Below are 22,539 nucleotides of genomic sequence, written 5' to 3' on the forward strand. Positions count from 1 at the left end.
TCTTGTTCTATTGGCAGATAATTTTGCTTAGTTCAAATAAAATACCCCTCATTTTTGTTTTGTGTTTTCTTGTTTTTGAACACTGACTTTTTTGCAGTGCACTGTCAAGTTTTGACAAAAAAAAGGATTTTAAGTGCGCCTTATAGTTCGTAAAATACGGTAATAGTGAAGACCGACCCCCCAGTCCTTAGCTTTGGGTAAATGTGTCCCCTCCAAAACAGTTTAGTTGTAGTATACCGTCACTGCCTTATCCCAAAAAACACCAAAAAACAACAAATCTCCATGAAATGGACTTCAGTGTTGTCTTTGGATAGTGGCCATAGTGTAACTCGAGACTTTCTTTGGCTCCATTCTTTCACACAAGTGAGGACTGAAGTCAAGCCAAAGCCACCGGCTCAACATCTGGCGATCAATCTGGCGCTTTGATGATCAGGCAGCGGTCTACCTGTACGTGTGTACAAGCAGCGTGGCTCCGAGAGTTGATGGACACGGTCTGTGGGGGTGAGCCGCTCGGATAATACCACAAAGACTGAAAGGTCAATTAAAGAAATACCACAGTGGCACTCTTGACAGCACACCAACCCATCACCCTAATTAAATACCCCTGTTGCCCTTTTCTTTGGACCTATTAAGTATTGCCGCTGAACACTGTACGTTTCCCATGTACAGTTGTCTCCTGCCACTTGGGCGATTTGGCCTAAAATCTACTGTATATCGCGATATATATATATATATATATATATATATATATATATATATATATATATATATATATATATATATATATATATATATATATATATATATATATATATATATATATATACTGTATATTGCAGCTTCGTGGGGTAAACAACATATATGACAATATATAATAAAGCATTTCAAAACTGGGTACAAAGGCTCCTATTTAGCTGCTGACGTGTGCGGTAACATATTAGGCCAGGGGTGTCCAAACTTTTTCCACTGAGGGCCGCACACTGAAAAATCAAAGCAAGCGGGGGCCATTTTGATATTTTTTTATTTTAAAAACCAATACAATATATGTATGAAAAAATATACATTAAGGCCTCCACTCGGGCTTGATCCCGGGGACCCCAAAGGGTTTTGGTCCAAAAAATATTTAAAATGTGTCATTATTCAGTATTATTATCTCTAGATCAACATTAGGTCTATCTGTCAGTATAACGTTTTTAAAGATTTAAGTCGTATGCTCTTTTTGTCAAAGAAAACCCTGTTTTTTTATGGAAAAAACACAAAATATGCAATATTTTCGCCCAATAAAATTTTTAAGAGGAATATTTCAAATTATGTAATTGGAGCCTTAAACAGGTCAATAACTCATAACACCATTGATTTTAATTCATTATTATTTTTTGAGCCATGACACTTAAAATCAAATCACACAAAAATTATTGGGGAACCAAAAGGGTCCTACTCATTAAAGTGTTAAAAAATAAATTATACATTTTTTTTACTGTTTACTTTTAACACAATAATCTCGAGATCAACTTCAGGTCTATCCGTCAATTATACGTTGTATTGTTGTTTTTTGTTTGTTCGTTTTAGGCCCTTTTAAAAAAAAAAAAAAAAAAAAAAAAAAAAAGCTACATTTTTTATATGGCAAACACAAAATATGCAACATTTTCCCCAAAAAATATCTCAAAGTGCAATATTTAATGTGACGTAATTGGAGCCTTGGATAGGTCAATAATTCATAATGGCATTGATTTTGATTCATTATTATTTTTTAAAGAAAGTGTTATTAGAGTAAACATTGCAACATTTTCTTGTTACATTTCACCTGTTTGGTCTTTCATACCACTTTTTATGTTTTTTATTTTTTCAATCGTATTTTAAAATGGGCCGTGGGGCCAATAAAAAAATGACCTGCGGGCCGCAAATGGCCCCCGGGCCGCACTTTGGACATGCCTGTATTAGGCCATTTCTGGTTGTATTATTTTCTCAAAACTACTACTAATGGATTTGCTAATTTACCGTATTTTCTGGACCATAAGGCGCACTGCCGATGAATGGTCTAGTCAGGTCTTTTTTCATACAAAAAGTCACACCGGCTTATAGGGCCCATTAAAGGAGTCATATTATTATTAGAGATGTCCGGTAATGGCTTTTTTGCCGATATCCGATATTCCGATATTGTCCAACTCTTAATTACCGATTCCGATATCAACCGATACCGATATAAACAGTCGTGGAATTAACACATTTCTATGCCTAATTTTGTTGTGATGCCCCGCTGGATGCATTAAACAATGTAACAAGGTTTTCCAAAATAAATCAACTCAAGTTATGGAAAAAAATGCCAACATGGCACTGCCATATTTATTATTGAAGTCACAAAGTGCATTATTTTTTTTTACATGCCTCAAAACAGCAGCTTGGAATTTGGGTCATGCTCGTGGGCGAAGTTGGGGGGTGGGTAGCGGGGGGGTGTATATTGTAGCGTCCCGGAATACCGGTATACCGTACAACCCTAGTGTGTGTCTGTCTGTGTATGCCAGCGGCCCGCCTGGCCTCCACCCACAGAGACAGAAAGAGTGCATGACTGACAAGAGGGTTCACTCTGTTTGTATTATCCCACTATAGAAGTGAAACTGCTTGGACGGATGCAAAGAGTGAACCCTCTTGCAGCCTGTTTGGAAGTGACAGACGGACAAACAAACTGGAGATGTCCGATAATATCGGACTGCCGATATTATCGGCCGATAAATGCTTTAAAATGTAATATCGGAAATTATCGGTATCAGTTTCAAAAAGTAAAATTTATGACTTTTTAAAATGCCGCTGTGTACACGGACGTAGGGAGAAGTACAGAGCGCCAATAAACCTTAAAGGCACTGCCTTTGCGTGCCGGCCCAATCACATAATATCTACGGCTTTTCACACGCACAAGTGAATGCAAGGCATACTTGGTCAACAGCCATACAGGTCACACTGAGGGCGGCCGTATAAACAACTTTAACACTGTTACAAATATGCGCCACACTGTGAACCCACACCAAACAAGAATGACAAACACATTTTGGGAGAACATCCGCGCCGTAACACAACATAAACACAACAGAACAAATACCCAGAAACCCTTGCAGCACTAACTCTTCCGGGACGCTACAATATACATAAATAGGGCAGTGCCATGTTGGCATTTTTTTCCATAACTTCAGTTTATTTATTTTGGAAAACCTTGTTACATTGTTTATTACAGGGGTGTCCAAAGTGCGGCCCGGAGGCCATTTGCGGCCCGCAGCTAATTGTTTACCGGCCCGCCACACATTCTGGAAATGCTATTGCAAAAAATAAAAAATAACATTACAAAAAGTGGAATGAGGTGAAATCTAACGAGAAAAAGTTGCAATGTTGACACAAAAGCTGCCATGCAGGCTGGTTTTTTTCTTTTGTCTTTCTTTCTTTTTCTTTTTTTTGCCATTGCTCAAAAAAAAATAATGACAAAAAATCCATGTTATAATTAATTATTTTCAAAGCTCCCGTTAGTTCAAATTTTTCACTTTAAAATGTTTTATGTGGTAAATATTGCATATATAGTGTAGTAGCCATATAAAAACAAAGTTTTCTTTGACAAAAGAGCATAAAATAAACAAAATAATAGTTAAAATGTAAAATTGACAGATATATCTGAAGTTGATCTCGTAACTTAAGTGATGAAAGTAAAAAAAAAGAATAAATAAATAAAAATGTATCACTTTATGAGTGGGGCACCTTTTGGATCCCAAATATATTTAATGGGATTTTATTTATCGTTTCACTGTGATGACTCAAAAATATTAAATAATTAAAATCAATGGTGTCCTGCATTATTTATATTTTAGGGCTCTAATGACTAAATACTGCATATTTCAGTTTTACTATAAAAAACAAAGTTGTTTTTGACAGAAAAGCCATAAAACCTTTTTTTCTTTTTAAGTTGATATTTATTGAGATTTACTGTAAGCGTTAAATAAAAAATAATAACACAAATTAGACTTATTTTTAACATTTTAATAACTGAGACCCTTTATGGGTCCCCGGGACCCCTAAAGGTAAAATAAATACAAAAAAATCCATATATTTTGTTATGGTTTGAAAATGAAAAATATCAAAATGGCCCCCACATGCTTTAATTTTTCCGTTTGCGGCCCTCAGTAGAAAAAGTTTGGACACCCCTGGTTTAATGCATCCGGCGGGGCATCACAACAAAAATAGGCATAATAATGTGTTCATTCCACGACTGTATATATCGGTATCGGTAATTAAGAGTTGGACAATATCGGCAAAAAAAAAAAGCAATTATCGGACATCTCTAAAACAAACAAATGCACAGACTTTGCAATATCATCATTTGTCCTTGGATTCTCTGAGGTTTGTTTGTCTGTTTATTAGTTCGCAGTATTGCTCAAAAAGTTATAGGTGAAACTTTGGGGAAAAAGTAATGACATTTTGAGCGTGATACGTATCACAGTCTGGATTTAGGATTTTTTTGAAGAGAAGTGCTTTTTCCACATTCATATTAGCAATGTTTGCTGGTACTTTCCTACCTATCCCTTAAGCCGAGGCCGTGTCAACATCAGGTTTTACGATCTGGTCCAAAGCCGCGCTTGACGAACCATCACATTTTGCACAAACCGAGGAGAAAGCTGAAATTATAGCCTTCCCTAAACTCAATGCTATTTTTAAAGCTCTGCCTCTCTTTGTGTACTGTACACCAAGAAGTGGCTGGGAGGCTGGCTTTCATCTCCTCCTAAATAGAAGCAGCATGTAACCACACTCCGGTACTTTAAGTCCAACCTATACGCGGTCCTGCTCGTCCTCCTTTGACGTAATCCCTGGTCGCATGTTGAACCCAGTCTTAGCGGTGACGCAGGCCGACAATCCCACATGTTTCCGATATCCAATCACACGCTAATGATGTTTTCTATCCTCTTCCGTCAGACAGGCGGCGACTCCCACGGGGTCCTTTCGGATCTGAATATGTCATCAGCGGGGAAATTATGTAGGTCAATCTGCTTTGCTTCATCTTTGGCCACCCTGATAATATTTCATATCCATACAGTCTTCGCTGTGTCAGGCGTGCTTCTCGCACACTGCAAAAACTGATTAAATATCTCAAATAAGGGTGATATTTGCTTATTTTCTGTCTGATAATATAATTCTTCTCACTAAGCAGATTTTATGTTAGAGTGTTTTACTTGTTTTAAGGCAGTGGTTCTTAACCTGGGTTCGATGGAACCCTAGGGGTTCGGTGAGTCGGGCTCAGGGGTTCGGCGGAGGTCAAGACACACCCGACTCATCGTGTAAATACAAACTTCTCCCTATCGGCGTATTACGGATACGGCAACAGCAGACTGATTTGCAGGTGTGTCATTTGTTGTGAGTTTATGCACTGTGTTGGTTTTGTTCTTTGAACAAGGTGATGTTCATGCACGCTTCATTTTGTGCACCAGTAATAAAACATGATAACACTTTAGTATGGGGAACATATTCACCATTAATTAGTTGCTTATTAACATGCAAATTAGTAACATATTGACTCTTAACTAGTCATTATTAAGTACTTATTAATGCCTTATTCGGCATGGCCTTATTATAACCCTAACCCTCTAACCCTGGCCCTAACCCTCTAACCCTAACCCTAACCCTCTAACCCTAACCCTAACCAAATAACTCTAAATTAAGTATTTATTACTTAGAATATGTTCCCCTAGTGTCCAAAAAACTCTAAATTAAGTCTTTATTACTTAGAATATGTTCCCCTAGTGTCCAAAAACTCTAAATTAAGTCTTTGTTTCTTACAATATGTTCCCCTAGTGTCCAAAAAACTCTAAATTAAGTCTTTGTTACTTAGAATATGTTCCCCTAGTGTCCAAAAAACTCTAAATTAAGTCTTTGTTACTTAGAATATGTTCCCCTAGTGTCCAAAAACTCTAAATTAAGTCTTTGTTACTTACAATATGTTCCCCTAGTGTCCAAATAACTCTAAATTAAGTCTTTGTTACTTAGAATATGTTCCCCTAGTGTCCAAAAACTCTAAATTAAGTCTTTGTTACTTAGAATATGTTCCCCTATTGTCCAAAAACCTCTAAATTAAGTCTTTGTTACTTAGAATATGTTCCCCTAGTGTCCAAAAAACTCTAAATTAAGTCTTCGTTACTTAGAATATGTTCCCCTATTGTCCAAAAACCTCTAAATTAAGTCTTTGTTACTTAGAATATGTTCCCCTAGTGTCCAAAAACTCTAAATTAAGTCTTTGTTACTTACAATATGTTCCCCTAGTGTCCAAATAACTCTAAATTAAGTCTTTGTTACTTAGAATATGTTCCCCTAGTGTCCAAAAACTCTAAATTAAGTCTTTGTTACTTAGAATATGTTCCCCTAGTGTCCAAAAAACTCTAAATTAAGTCTTTGTTACTTAAAATATGTTCCCCTAGTGTCCAAAAACTCTAAATTAAGTCTTTGTTACTTAGAATATGTTCCCCTAGTGTCCAAAAACTCTAAATTAAGTCTTTGTTACTTAGAATATGTTCCCCTAGTGTCCAAAAAACTCTAAATTAAGTCTTTGTTACTTAGAATATGTTCCCCTAGTGTCCAAAAAACTCTAAATTAAGTCTTTGTTACTTAGAATATGTTCCCCTAGTGTCCAAAAAACTCTAAATTAAGTCTTTGTTACTTAGAATATGTTCCCCTAGTGTCCAAAAACCTCTAAATTAAGTCTTTGTTACTTAGAATATGTTCCCCTAGTGTGCAAAAAACTCTAAATTAAGTCTTTATTACTTAGAACAGGGGTCACCAACGCGGTGCCCGCGGGCACCAGGTAGCCCTTAAGGACCAGGGGCCGTACTTATCAAGCTTCTTAGAGTGCCATTTTACACTTAAGTCCTGAGAATTTGCGAAATTTAGTCCTACTCTCAAACTTAAGAATAAAAGCTTTTTATCAACGTTCTTAAGTCTAAGAATCACTCCTACTCTCCACGATATTTAAGAGACCTTCAGAGGTGTCTTAAGTGGTTAGGAGTTGCCAGCAGGGGATGGCACTGAGGCGAGAGAGACGTGCGCGAACGTTCAGGGAACGGAACAATGTTTTGTTTTTTTTGATGACGAGCAGCTGATCAAACGGTATCGTATAGACAGAGCGGATATTATTTTTGTCACAGATTTAATACTTTTCGATTCCTTGTTGATTTCTGCATGTGTCTGCAGTGGGCTAGTATATATAGAGCCGCCCACACCAGTTTCAAATTAGTTGCCTAATTAATGAATTGGAAATAAAATGTTATGACAGTAGCGTATGTGTGTGGCCGTGAGGTGAGTGACGTAAGTGGGTGTGTGGGCGAGAGAAGAGAAGAGAGGGAGCGGTAGCGTGAGTGCCGGCGGGGACTAGTTTGTTTTGTATTATTTTGTAGTTTATTGTCAAAATATACACTCCCATTGTCCACTTAAATATTTCCAAGATATTTCTTTATTCTTAGACAACGGATTCCCTTCCGTGATTGGTCATTTCTATGGACACAGAAATGACGTCACCTAAAATTCCGTTTACGGCACATAGTAATGTCGTAATTCAGCTCTGAGTGTGACACTTAAGATTCAGTCCTACACTTCGCTGAAAGTGTGAGTAAGGCGCTTGATAACTAACTTTTAAGTGCAGCTTTCAGCGAATAATTTATTTACTCTCAAGTCAACTCTTAACAGACTTCTTAGGAGTAATTCTAAGAAGCTTGATAAGTACGGCCCCAGATGAGTAGCCCGCTGGCCTGTTCTAAAAATAGCTCAAATAGCAGCACTTACCAGTGAGCTGCCTCTATTTTTAAATTGTATTTATTTACTAGCAAGCTAGTCTCGCTTTGCTCGACATTTTTAATTCTAAGAGAGACAAAACTCAAATAGAATTTGAAAATCCGAGAAAATATTTTAAATACTTGGTCTTCACTTGTTTGAATAAATTCATTATTTTTTTTACTTTGCTTCTTATAACTTTCAGAAAGACAATTTTAGAGAAAAAATACAACCTTAAAAATGATTTTAGGATTTTTAAACACATATACCTTTTTACCTTTTAAATTCCTTCCTCTTCTTTCCTGACAATTTAAATCAATGTTCAAGTAAATTTATTTTTTTTATTGTAAAGAAAAATAAATACATTTTAATTTAATTCTTCATTTTAGCTTCTGTTTTTTCGACGAAGAATATTAGTGAAATATTTCTTCAAACTTATTATGATTAAAATTCAAAAAAATTATTTTGGTAAATCTAGAAAATCTGTAGAATCAAATTTAAATCTTATTTCAAAGTCTTTTGAATTTCTTTTAAAAATTTTGTTCTGGAAAATCTAGAAGAAATAATGATTTGTCTTTGTTAGAAATATAGCTTGGTCCAATTTGTTATATATTCTAACAACGTGTAGATTGGATTTTAACCTATTTAAATCATGTAATCAAAATTCTAAAATTAATCTTAATCAGGAAAAATTACTAATGATGTTCCATAAATTCTTTTTTACATTTTTTCAAAAAGATTCGAATTAGCTCGTTTTTCTCTTCTTTTTTTAGGTTGAATTTTGAATTTTAAAGAGTCTAAATTGAAGATAAACTATGTTTCAAAATTGAATTGTCATTTTTTTCGTGTTTTCTCCTCTTTTAAACAGTTCAATTAAGTGTAAATATCATTAATTATTAATAATAACATAGAGTTAAAGGTAAATTGAGCAAATTGGCTATTTCTGGCAATTTATTTAAGTGTGTATCAAACTGGTAGCCCTTCGCATTAATCACTACCCAAGAAGTAGCTCTTGCTTTCAAAAAGGTTGGTGACCCCTGACTTAGAATATGTTCCCCTAGTGTCCAAAAAACTCTAAAGTAAGTCTTTGTTACTTAGAATATGTTCCCCTAGTGTCCAAAAAACTCTAAAGTAAGTCTTTGTTACTTAGAATATGTTCCCCTAGTGTCCAAAAAACTCCAAATTAAGTCTTTGTTACTCAGAATATGTTCCCCTAGTGTCCAAAAAACTCTAAATTAAGTCTTTGTTACTTAGAATATGTTCCCCTAGTGTCCAAAAAACTCTCAATTAAGTCTTTATTACTTAGAATATGTTCCCCTAGTGTCCAAAAAACTCCAAATTAAGTCTTTGTTACTTAGAATATGTTCCCCTAGTGTCCAAAAAAACTCCAAATTAAGTCTTTGTTACTTAGAATATGTTCCCCTAGTGTCCAAAAAACTCTAAATTAAGTCTTTATTACTTAGAATATGTTCCCCTAGTGTCCAAAAAACTCTAAATTAAGTCTTTGTTACTTAGAATATGTTCCCCATACTAAAGTGTTACCAAAAACATATATATTTGTCTTGAATTTGGAAAAAATAATAATAATTCGTGTTCGGTGAATGCGCATATGAAACTGGTGGAGTTCGGTACCTCCAACAAGGTTAAGAACCACTGGTTTAAGGGTTTTGGTCCTAAATGATCTCAGTAAGATATTACAGCTTCTTGCTGAGATTTGATGACCCTATACCAGGGTTGTCAAACTCAAATACAGAGTGGGCCAAAATTTAAAACTGAACAAAGCCGCGGGCCAAGGTTGAACAAATGAACCTTTTAATAGGGACCCAAACAAGTTTTGCATTGAATATTGAACAAGCAAGGCTTATATAACTTTATAGTCACATGCAAAATCGAGTTTCAAATAATAATAATAATAATAATTTAAAAATATCAATGGCATATCAAATACAATTTAAATAAAAATGTAATGCCTCTTTTCTATTTGCAGCCTTTTGAGGTAAATATCAACATTAACTTTTTCCACAGGCTAATCCATTTGAAAATAAAACGACAATGAATAAACCAACCATTCAGGACTTTAAACTGCTCAGTTTGCAACACACTGATCTAATCTGATGTGCCCAAGCCAGATACCTGCCATCTTTTCTGGGATGCTAGTTCATTAATGTCGGGGCTCAGGCTTTGAGCTGAGGCAACCTTCATTATCCAACGAAGGTGTTCATCAGTCATTATATCTCGTAGTCCACCCGGACCACAGTCTTGGGGGCGTGTCTTAAAGGCACTGCCTTTAACGTCCTCTACGAGCTGTCGTCACGTCCGCTTTTCATCCATTCTAACAACGTGCCGGCCCAGTCACAAGATATGTGGGGGTTCTGTATGAACACACGTGAATGCAACGCATACTTGATCAACAGCGATTCAGGTTACACTGAGGGTAGCTGTATAAACAACTTTAACACTGTTAGAAATATACGTCACACTGTGAACCCACACCAAACAAGAATGACAAACACATTTTGGGAGAACATCCGCACCGTAACACAACATAAACACAACAGAACAAATACCCAGAACACTTTGCATCACACACACACCTTGTATTTGTTAAAAAAAAAAAAATGTGGCTGGGGGCCGGGCTGTATGTATGTACACTACCGTTCAAAAGTTTGGGGTCACCCAAACAATTTTGTGGAATAGCCTTCATTTCTAAGAACAAGAATAGACTGTCGAGTTTCAAATGAAAGTTCTCTTTTTCTGGCCATTTTGAGCGTTTAATTGACCCCACAAATGTGATGCTCCAGAAACTCAATCTGCTCAAAGGAAGGTCAGTTGTGTAGCTTCTGTAACGAGCTAAACTGTTTTCAGATGTGTGAACATGATTGCACGAGGGTTTTCTAATCATCAATTAGCCTTCTGAGCCAATGAGCAAACACATTGTACCATTAGAACACTGGAGTGATAGTTGCTGGAAATGGGCCTCTATACACCTATGTAGATATTGCACCAAAAACCAGACATTTGCAGCTAGAATAGTCATTTACCACATTAGCAATGTATAGAGTGTATTTCTTTAAAGTTAAGACTAGTTTAAAGTTATCTTCATTGAAAAGTACAGTGCTTTTCCTTCAAAAATAAGGACATTTCAATGTGACCCCAAACTTTTGAATGGTAGTGTATGTATGTAGGTATGTATGTATGTATGTAGGTATGTATGTAGGTATGTATGTAGGTATGTATGTATGTAGGTATGTATGTATTTATTCCTTGTGCACTAATTGACTGAAAGAGCACGCACTTGGCGCGATGATGTCATGTTATCCATGGAAAAATGCATTTTTAGACAATATGATTTGCCTGAGTGGCTAGTAGACCCCGAGAGTAACAAGCGGTTGCCTTGTTGCCTTTCCATTAAGAACAATAAATTAGTTTTTAGTATATGTTTGCTGGTTTCAAGAAATGTAATGCCGAGCGCATATCATTATGTCAAGATAATGGCACGAGCATTTACTTAATTTAAGAATATTTTTCAAAATATTGAGAAAAAAGGTCTAATTTTTTTTTCCTACCAAAAAAAGTGTACTTGTTATTAGTGAGAATATACTTATTTGAAGGTATTTTTGGGTTCGTTGAGGTTAGCTAATTTGACTTGTTTTGGAAAGTCTTGACAAGCCAAATTTTCTTGTTCTATTGGCAGATAATTTTGCTTAGTTCAAGTAAAATACCCCTCGTTTTTGTAAAAAAAAATTCTTGATTTTGAACACAGACTTTTTGCAGTGCAGGAGGAACGTGGAAAATGGATCAAACATGCACACGGTGCATCTTTTTCATCGTTTTTCTTCAGCTGTCGGCAATTTCCTCAACAGGATAAATCAGGTTGATCGTATCTACTTTTAAAGGGGGTGTATTATATACAGCAGTGTTTTTCAACCACTGTGCCACTGTGAGATATTGTCTGGTGTGCCGTGGGAAATGATGCAACTTCACACTGCAAAAAGTCAGTGTTCAAAAATAAGAACAAAAACAAATACAAAAATGAGGGGTATTTTATTTGAACTAAGCAAAATTATCTGCCAATAGAACAAGAAAATTCGGCTTGTCAAGACTTTCCATAACAAGTCAAATTAGCTAACCTCAATGAACCCAAAAATACCTTAAAATAAGTATATTCTCACTAATAACAACTGTACTACTATATAAGTACGTATTTTCTATTGTTTCATTGAAACAATCTGTTTTAATATGAGACACAATTGTGTCAAAGTCAAGATTTTTGTGTCTACATGCTTGAAATTAGAAATGATTACTTTAAAAAAGTAGTTTTATACTTGTGAGTGTTGATGACACAGCTTTGCAACAGTTGATATTCTAGTTTCAAGCATGTTTTACTCAATATAGGTCATCAAATCTCAGCAACAAGCTGTAATATCTTACTGAGATCATTTAGGACCAAAACACTTAAAACAAGTAAAACACTCAACATAAAATCTGCTTAGTGAGAAGAATTATCTTATCAGACAGAAAATAAGCAAATATCACCCTTATGTGAGATATTTAATCTTACTTAGATTTCAGTTTTTACAGTGCACCTAATTGGTCCCAAAATTATTTTTTTGGTAAATCAATAATTATAATAATGCGCCGTTGTTTAGTGCCTGTGCTGTGTAGACCTTGGCAGGGTAACCGTGTAATACTCCATATCAGTAGGTGGTGGCAGGTAGTTCATTGCTTTGTCGAAGTCGGGACGCGTGGGGGATGGTTTGTCGTGATCCCAATACGCAGAGCACAGCGGTAGACAGCGTGCACGTAAAAAGGTATGGAAAGCCTAAACCAAAAACGAACAAAAGGCAAATTCCGCTAGGAAAAGACATCGAAGCATAGAGATGGCTATGTGCGCCTTATGTAAGGAATAATTTTGGTTGTGCTTACCGACCTCAAAGCTATTTTATTTGGTACATGGTGTAATGATAAGTGTGACCAGTAGATGGCAGTCACACATAAGAGATACATGTAGACTGCAATATGACTCAAGTAAACAACACCAATATTTATATGTTCCATTGAAAATATAGAACGTTACACACGGCGCTCAAAAATCTATCAAAATGTTTTAGTACGACTTTAGTAAGCTATGAAGCCGCACCACTTGATGGATTGTACTGTGCTTCAACATACCAGTTTTATTATGGTGTGTGTATAAGGTAAGACATATTATCTGTAGGGATGTCCGATAATGGCTTTTTGCCGATATCCGATATTCCGATATTGTCTAACTCTTTAATTACCGATACCGATATATACAGTCGTGGAATTGACACATTATTATGCCTAATTTGGACAACCAGGTATGGTGAAGATAAGGTCCTTTTTAAATAAAATAAAATAAATAAATTAAAAACATTTTCTTGAATAAAAAAGAAAGTAAAACAATATAAAAACAGTTACATAGAAACTAGTAATTAATGAAAATGACTCAAATTAACTGTTAAAGGTTAGTACTATTAGTGGACCAGCAGCATGCACAATCATGTGTGCTTACGGACTGCATCCCTTGCAGACTGTATTGATATATATTGATATATAATGTAGGAACCAGAATATTAATAACAGAAAGAAACAACCCTTTTGTGTGAATGAGTGTAAATGGGGGAGGGAGGTTTTTTGGGTTGGTGCACTAATTGTAAGTGTATCTTGTGTTTTTTATGTTGATTTAATAAAAAAATAAAAAAATACGATACCGATAATAAAAAAAACGATACCGATAATTTCCGATAATATATTTTAAAGCATTTATCGGCCGATAATATCGGCATGCCGATAATATTGGACATCTCTAATTATCTGGCGAGTCAAACCTGTGGCTCGCGGGCCGGATCAGGCTCGCAAACAGGTTTTATCCGGCCCGCGTGATGAGTTTGCCAAGTATTAAAATGAGCTGCTTTTTTTTATTTATTTTTTTTTAAAGGAAAGAAACTGCTGTTCTAAATGTGTCCACCGGATGTCACAATAGCAATTCTGTTAGCCAGGCAAATGGTTCATACCGGGGCCAAGCAAGACGTACACAGTAAAGGGTGACTGGCAATTTTCAATCTTTAAAATAATTTTTGAAAAATGAATCTTGCTGTTGTTAATATTGTGGCGAGTTTGGTCCGTTTTACACAATAAAAAAAGTCACAAATCATATAGACTATAATTAACAAAGCCTAGCCAAGATTTTATTATGCCCAATAATGAACTAATGACACATTCATTTTGACTTTGAACACATTGCACACAAGCGAATGAAGGGCATACTTACTCAACAGCCATACATGTCACACTAAAGGTGGCAGTATGAACAATGCCAACACTGTCATAAACATGTGCCATATAGTAAAACCCCACGAAACAACAACGACAAAAACATTTTGGAAGAATACATGCAACACAACATAAACACTACAGAACAAATTCCCAGAATTCCCTGCAGCACCAACTCAATATAAACAAACGCCATTGGTGGATCTACACCTAACATCCGCTGTAATGATACCACGTACAATAGCGTATATAGTCGATACTACTATGATTTAGGGCTGCAACAACTAATCGATTAAATTGATTAAAATCGACTATAAAAATAGTTGGCGATTAATTTAGTCATCGATTCGTTGGATCTATGCTATGCGCATGCGCAGAGGCAATTTTTTAGATATTACCGTATTTCCTTGAATTGGCGCAGGGAATATAGTATTCGCACGTCTAGAATTACTGCCGGGTCAAACTCGTTTCTCAAAATAATTAACGCATGCTTGGCCTTATCGCCGGTTTATTATTGAAGCTGGATCAAATTCGTTTCGCAAAATATTAATTTTATTATCGCATGTCTGTAATTTTCGCCGGGTCAAACTCGTTTCGCAAAATATTTAGCATATGGCTAGAACTTCCACCGGGTCAAATTCGTTACGTCACGAGTGACGCATCTGTCCTCATTTTCAAAATGGAGGAAACTGCTTTCAGTAGTTTACAATCGCACAAAGGAAAAAAGATAAAGAGCTTTTCAGTAGGATTTAAGGTCCAAGCTATTGAATACCTGTACAGTATGCTAAAGAGAACAGTAAGCAGCTATGTTTTATTAATATACCGTAGCTGCGTGTGTGAAATACTGTATAAGTCATTAAATGACTCCCGCCTCCTGGTGGTAGAGGGCGCTGCCGCGCTAGTGATCCTTCTTGCGACTTCCGGTACTGCAGAAGAAGTGAACACACGCAGCAAGAGATTTTTTTTTCTGTCCTCTGCCTGAACTTTTAAAATGGAGGATTACATACATAAAATAAAACAGTTTTCTAAACTGGACTTTCAATCGAAGCAGGAGGTAATAATTAAAGGAATATCTCCATCGAAACAGAGACTTTTAAAACTGAAGAAAGAAAATAAGGAAGACTTCTATAAACAAGTTATCGATGCTTTTGGTCAGAAGGAGCTGCAAATGGACTCTATTTATAAGTACAGGTAAGACCATAATAACGTTTTTTTTAATTAAATGTGCTTTTCATGATGGTATGCTTACATCACACTCAAAGCGCACGCCTAAATTTTATGGATTCCTTTTGGTAAACGCCGGAGTGAGAAGAGGTTTTAAAATAATTACCGCATGCACGGCCATCCCGCCGGTTTCCGGTAAACGCAGGTGTGACAGGAGGTTTTAAATTAATTAACGCCCCTGCGGCTATTCAAGGAAATACGGTATTTAAAAATATATATATTTTTATTTTTATAAACTGCAACATGTACTGGTGAGAAACAATAATCAAAATAAGTATGGTGCAAGTATGCTGTTTTTTTTCCAATGAAATACTGGAAAGGATAGAAATGTAGTTTGTCTTTTATCCGATTATTAATCGATTAATCGAAGTAATCATCGACAGATTAATCGATTATCAAATTAATCGTTAGTTGCAGCCCTACTATGATTACATCGATATTCTTGAACATCACAAAATCTCCTTTAGTTTCTTTTAAATTTGTATTATATTTATAAACTCAGGAAATACGTCCCTGGACACATGAGGACTTTGAATATGACCAATGTATGATCCTGTAACTACTTGGTATCGGATTGATACCCAAATTTGTGGTATCATCCAAAACTAATGTAAAGTATCCAAACAACAGAAGAATAAGTGATTATTTTATTTTAACAGAAGTGTAGATAGAACATGTTGAAACAGGAAATAACCGGATATTAACAGTAAATGCACAAGTAGATTAATCAAAATAATAGGTAGATAAATGACACAATATGTTACTGCAGACTAATTAGGAGCCTTTATTTGTTTACTTACTACTAAAAGACAAGTTGTCTAGTATGTTCACTATTTTATTTAAGGACAACATTGCAATAATAAACATATGTTTAATGTACCCTAAGACTTTTTTGTTAAAATAAAGCCAATAATGACATTTTTTGTGGTCCCCTTTATTTGGAAAAGTATAGAAAAAGTACTGAAATACTTTTGGTATCGGGGCAACACTAATACACCCACTGGCAGAAATGTAGATTGGCGCCTATGCCTAGAAGAGTTTACATGTTGTGTTTTTTGTTCAATCCCAGAAAAGCATGTGACTTAAACTTTGATCCTGGCTTTGTAGATCCACTGAGACGGAGTCGAAGCTCATTGTGTTTTTGAAGCTGCACCAATTTCCTCAGAATTTTCAAGTGTTTTGTCCAGAGGATTATTTGTGATTTGTACGTTTTTCATAATGTACTCGTTCTATTTTTGGCGAAAGAAAACAAACTGGAGTTGTCTTTATTTTCAAGTTATCATGCCATGATTTTACCATTCCGGTCCACTCTGGAATAGATTTCCCTCCATGCGGCCCCTGAGCTAAAATGACTTTGACACCCCTGCTCTAAACTGTGTATGGGAGACACATTATTCGATGCTAGTCACTCGTCAGCTGGACAGGATCGATGTTTGTGAATGGCATTAAAAGGCACTATCAATCAATCAATCAATGTTTATTTATATATCCCTAAATCACAAGTGTCTCAAAGGGCTGCACAAGCCACGACGACATCCTCTGTTCAGATCCCACATCAGGGCAAGGAAAAACTCCCAACCCAGTGGGATGTCAATGTGAATGACTATGAGAAACCTTGGAGAGGACCGCAGATGTGGGTGACCCCCACCCCCTCCTCTAGGGGAGACCGGATGCAATGGACGTCGAGTGGGTCTAGCATAATATTGTGAAAGTCCAGTCCATAGTGGATCTAACATAATAGTGAGAGTCCAGTCCATAGTGGGGCCAGCAGGAGACCATCCCGAGCGGAGACGGGTCAGCAGCGCAGAGATGTCGCCAACCGGTGCACGGGCGAGTTGTCCACCCCGGGTCCCGACTCTGGACAGCCAGCACTTCATCCATGGCCACCGGACCTGTGTCCCCACTTCCACATGGGTGAGGGGGGCAGAAAAGAAAAGAAACGGCAGATCAACTGGTCTAAAAAGGGGGTCTATTTAAAGGCCTACTGAAATGAAATTTTCTTATTTAAACGGGGATAGCAGGTCCATTCTATGTGTCATACTTGATCATTTCGCGATATTGCCATATTTTTGCTGAAAGGATTTAGTAGAGAACATCGACGATAAAGTTCGCAACTTTTGGTCGCTGATAAAAAAGCCTTGCCTGTACCGGAAGTAGCGTGACGTCACAGGTTGTGGAGCTCCTCACATCTGCACATTGTTTACAATCATGGCCACCAGCAGCGAGAGCGATTCGGACCGAGAAAGCGACGATTACCCCATTAATTTGAGCGAGGATGAAAGATTTGTGGATGAGGAAAGTGAGAGTGAAGGACTAGAGGGCAGTGGAAGCGATTCAGATAGGGAAGATGCTGTGAGAGGCGGGTGGGACCTGATATTCAGCTGAGAATGACTAAAACAGTAAATAAACACAAGACATATATATACTCTATTAGCCACAACACAACCAGGCTTATATTTAATATGCCACCAATTAATCCCGCATAACAAACACCTCCCCCCTCCCGTCCATATTACCCACCAATACAACTCAAACACCCGCACAACACACTCAATCCCACAGCCCAAAGTACCGTTCACCTCCGTAAAGTTCATACAGCACATATATTTCCCCAAAGTTACGTACGTGACATGCACATAGCGGCACGCACGTACGGGCAAGCGATCAAATGTTTGGAAGCCAAAGCTGCGTACTCACGGTAGCGCATATCCAACTCAAAGTCCTCCTGGTTGTGTTGCTGCAGCCAGCCGCTAATACACCGCTTCCCACCTACAGCTTTCTTCTCTGCTGTCTTCATTGTTCATTAAACAAATTGCAAAAGATTCACCAACACAGATGTCCAGAATACTGTGGAATTTTGCGATGAAAACAGACGACTTAATAGCTGGCCACAATGGTGTCCCAATACGTCCGCACAATCCGTGACGTCACGCGCAAACGTCATCATACCGAGACGTTTTCAGCAGAATATTTCGCGGGAAATTTAAAATTGCACTTTACTAATCTAACCCGGCCGTATTGGCATGTGTTGCAATGTTAAGATTTCATCATTGATGTATAAAATATCAGACTGCGTGGTCGGTAGTAGTGGCTTTCAGTAGGCCTTTAAAGGCTAGAGCAGTGGTTCTTAACCTGGGTTCGATGGAACCCTAGGGGTTCGGTGAGTCAGCCTCAGGGGTTCGGCGGAGGTCAAAACACACCCGACTCATCGTGTAAATACAAACTTCTCCCTATCGGCATATTACGGATACGGCAACAGCTGACCGGTTTGCAGGTGTGTAATTTGTTGTGAGTTTATGCACTGTGTTGGTTTTGTTGTTTGAACAAGGTGATGTTCATGCACGGTTCATTTTGTGCACCAGTGAAAAAAACATGGTAACACTTTAGTATGGGGAACATATTCACCATTAATTAGTTGCTTATTAACATGCAAATTAGTAACATATTGGCTCTTAACTAGTCATTATTAAGTACTTAATAATGCCTTATTTGGCATGGCCTTATTCTAACCCTAACCAAATAACTCTAAATTAAGTCTTTGTTACTTAGAATATGTTCCCCGTACTAAAGTGTTACCAAAAACATTTAACTTTGTCTTGAATTTGAAAAAAAACATTTTCTTTTTCACTAAAGAAGGGTTCGGTGAATGCACATATGAACCTGGTGGGGTTCGGTACCTCCAACAAGGTTAAGAACCACTGGGCTAGAGTACACAAATGAGTTAATCATGACTAATCGCGTACATTTTTTACAAAAACCGGATCGATCGGCCAGTCAGTCCACTGCAGACTGTTGCTCTTTTGTAACATGTTCCACGGCCATGCTGGATCCTCTGGCAATCTATAATCCATTTTTCTGGCGTGGAGTCTGCGAGCACGCAATGGTGACCCCGCGCATTACACAAGTGTCATTGGCACGGGGATGAAACAGCCTCTGTCATGAACCCGTCTCCAGAGTTCGCCGATCAAAGCTTCGGCGAAATGCACAATTCCCAATCCAGCGATGGCCGCAAAATCCTCTTTGCGGGTGGAAAGTTGCTCCGCCGGCGACACACTTGTTTGGCAACCATCGCCGCAGTTCTGTTTGTAGGCCAAGTGTTCGCTCCTAGCAATTTGTCTCATGGCAAAGAAAGTCTCAAAGCTGTGATCTTCTCTTCCTCGCTGCCTCTCCTTCAGCCAACTCCTCCTTTTCCCTCCCCCCCCCCCCCCCACTTCTGTCACAGCTGATGTTTTTTGGCGCAGCAACTCGCATCGACCCACACACGCTCGTTTTGCGCTTTTTTTTTTTTTAATCCTCCCGTAAATTCCGCCGGCGAGCGAAGGCAAGCGCTTGATTCCTGACTCGGCTCGCCGGAATCGTCGTCTGACATGTGAAGAGAGTGCACGCTCGGTCCGGACTCTGGGGGACAAGAGACGGAGAGAAAGACGAGGATGAATGAGGGAGGAGGAGGAGGAGGAGGAGGAGTGGAAGCGGCACGGGAAGAACTCTGGGGATTGACGTAACGACACCAAGCAGGGCGCTCACATCTGGAACAGTTTGAGCAGCTGCACCTGAAGGAGGACTTTCTCTCTTAGCATTTTTTATTGGCCTTTTTTTTCTTTTCTCCGGACCGACTCCTGGCATGCTCAACAAATAAGACTCAAGACTCAAGAACAATGGGCTAACTAACATGGAAACCAAACACACGAGGTAGGAATGATGAGCCTTATCAGAAGCTCCGTCAAGCAGTGGACGTCAGATTTATGATTCTGTTAGTTTTGGCAGAGTTTGTCCTGCCACTCCACAGGTTTATACACACCGAGTTTGTTTTGGAAGAAGATCCCAGGAGAGGAGACCATCTTCAAAAGAGCTAATAACACTCCCCCCCCCCTCCTTCAGTCCTAGGCTTCCCAAAAGTTCCCTCCCTCCTTTTGGCCTCCCAGCCTACCTGCACCAGTCACAACACGCTGGAGAGCCACCGGGAGCTGAGGGAATCCACAGGACACGGCCCGGAGTCACACACCGACTGAGCTCTACCCGCCACGCAGCATGTCTAAAGCCTCCAGGCTGGCCCGGCCTCCGTCGGCCAGGGCCGCGTCCAAGCTGCCCTCTCCCAGGAAGGAATGCCCCGGCACGGCCGCTTTGGCCGGTCAGGCCCGGCTGCTCAGCGTGGGCGAGAAGCTGATGAGGGCGGGCACTGACGGCGTGCTGACCAAACAGAAATCGCTATCAGCCGCCGGGCCCCAGGACAAGGCACGGAGCGACGCACGGGGCCCGGGTGAAGCGGGACCGGCCACGGAGTCCAACCCTTCTAAGAGCAGAACCAGCCTGCCTAAAACACCCAGACAGGAACAAGGCTCTGTACAGAGTAAGTCATCTTGGACATATAATCTGCACATTTTCTTCATCTTCCTCCTAACCGCTTTTACTATGAACCGCGATTAAAAACGCCATGGTCATTTAACCCTTGTGTAATGTTCATATTGTTGTTACTCAGCCAGCGTTTGTGGGTCTGATGGACCCGTTGCATTTGGTGGCTTTTAATGCCTCACCATCAAACACTTTTATGTTAAAATACTGAACAGAAAAACACAAAAAACATCTGTTCAGTATTTTAACATAAAAGTGTTTGGTGGTGAGGCATTAAAAGCCACCAAATGCAACGGGTCCACCAGACCCACAACAATGGCTGAGTAACAACAATATGAACGTTGCATGGAAAACATTTCTGCCAGATTCTTCTTTTGTGTTTCTGCACCTGTGATTCCCACACAAGGTTGCAACATTGTTTGTCAACACTGTCTGCTCTCATTTTCTCGCACATTTGAACCCTCTGATGTTCTGTGTACCTACTAGAGATGCGCGGATAGGCAATTATTTCATCCGCAACCGCATCACAAAAGTCGTCATCCACCCGAACTAACATTTTATCAAAACCCCAACCGCCCGCCACCCACCCGTTGTTATATATCTAATATAGACGATGCAAGGCATTAGTGAGGTTAGAAAGCTTTTGCCTGTTAAAGAAAGGAGACTGATCCAATGCAGCAGAGACATTCAATGCGTGCCACGCATTAATATATCTTGGCCACGCATTAGAGGCTAAGAGATATTAATGCGTGATAATATTATTTATCATTATTATAATATTATTGTCATTTCCATTAAGAAAGTGTTGACTATTATTGTTATTTTTTTCCCCTGGTCTTTAGTAGTCCCTTTTTTAGTTTGTCGCGTACCACGTTTGCTGCCGGCGTTGCCATCTTTTTATTTTTTTCTTCTTCTGCTGTTGTGTTGTGTTGTGTCACGCCAAATTTATCCCCCCTACAAAAACCTTCCCCCCCTCCCATTTACTTCCGTGGTCATGTTTCCTCTTACGTCATTGACAGCGATCGATAGCACTTCGGCTTTGACTGCCCGTCGCTGGAAGGATACTTCGTCTTTGACAGCTGCTGGAATCTGAAGACAGGCGCGAAACAGGACAGTCGCGTGCCGGTTAAGGACCCCCGGCAACTTTGTGACTTTATTGGACGCAGCCCCGGAAGTAAATGGGGGGGGGGGAAGAAATTTGGCGTGACAGCTGCAGCAGTGCCTGATGAATAATTGCCTGTTTCAAAGAGTGCTGCTCGTTTCTCGTATGTGGGTAACAACATTTAACTATGTATATATATTTCCGAATTGGTTCAACCGCCACCCGCCCGAATCTATTTAAAATCTATTTTTTTCGTCATGCATCCGCTCGACCCGCGGATTATCCGCGGACTCCGCGGTTGTGTCCGCAAACCGCGCATCTCTAGTACCTACACTCTGTCCTCCTCCTGTCTCGGCCTGCTGTGTGTGTGTGTATCGGAATGTCTGATTGTGGCGGGTCGCTCCCTTATATGATCAGTGCTCCTTGAATTTATGCTACTTACCTTCTTGGCTGTTTCCAGTGCCATCCAGCTTGGTGTGTACTTTGGTAGTTTGCACGTCTTGCAACTCTGACTCAAGTTGAGTTAGTTTTGTATATTAGCTTTTGTTCTTTTTGTCACAGTGCTCTTTTTCTTATCTCCTATTTTTGGATCATGGTTGTGAGTGTTTTTTCGTTAAGTAAAGAACTGTTTTACTCACAATCCATCTGCATCCTTGGGTTCCTCTGTTCTACTTTTAATTGAACTGTGACAGACAGTATACTGTCATAGTGAGTAAAACCTCATTTTTGTGTTTGCAAACCTTACAAAAACAACTGATTCTAGTAAAACTCACACAGAT

General features: G+C 38.7%; 1 protein-coding gene across 11 annotated transcripts in view; it reads left to right on the forward strand.

The window, feature by feature from the left end:
- The window catches only part of si:ch211-285f17.1 (sickle tail protein), a 351,576-nt gene that overhangs the window by 72,988 nt on the left and 256,049 nt on the right, over positions 1-22,539 (forward strand). For 4 of the 11 annotated variants that reach the window (XM_062021654.1, XM_062021656.1, XM_062021657.1 and 1 more), the window contains exon 1: positions 19,680-20,656. The exons of 1 other annotated variant lie outside the window; for it this stretch is intronic. In XM_062021654.1, the coding sequence (XP_061877638.1) occupies positions 20,338-20,656 (319 nt within the window). In that variant the 5' untranslated portion in view covers positions 19,680-20,337. Of the gene's footprint in view, positions 1-19,671; positions 20,657-22,539 lie in introns of those variants that run through there. 6 more of the 11 variants (XR_009821210.1, XM_062021659.1, XM_062021653.1 and 3 more) reach the window with 6 other exon arrangements.

Source organism: Entelurus aequoreus, linkage group LG15 (genome assembly GCF_033978785.1).
Source record: "Entelurus aequoreus isolate RoL-2023_Sb linkage group LG15, RoL_Eaeq_v1.1, whole genome shotgun sequence".
Classification (NCBI taxonomy): domain Eukaryota; kingdom Metazoa; phylum Chordata; class Actinopteri; order Syngnathiformes; family Syngnathidae; genus Entelurus; species Entelurus aequoreus.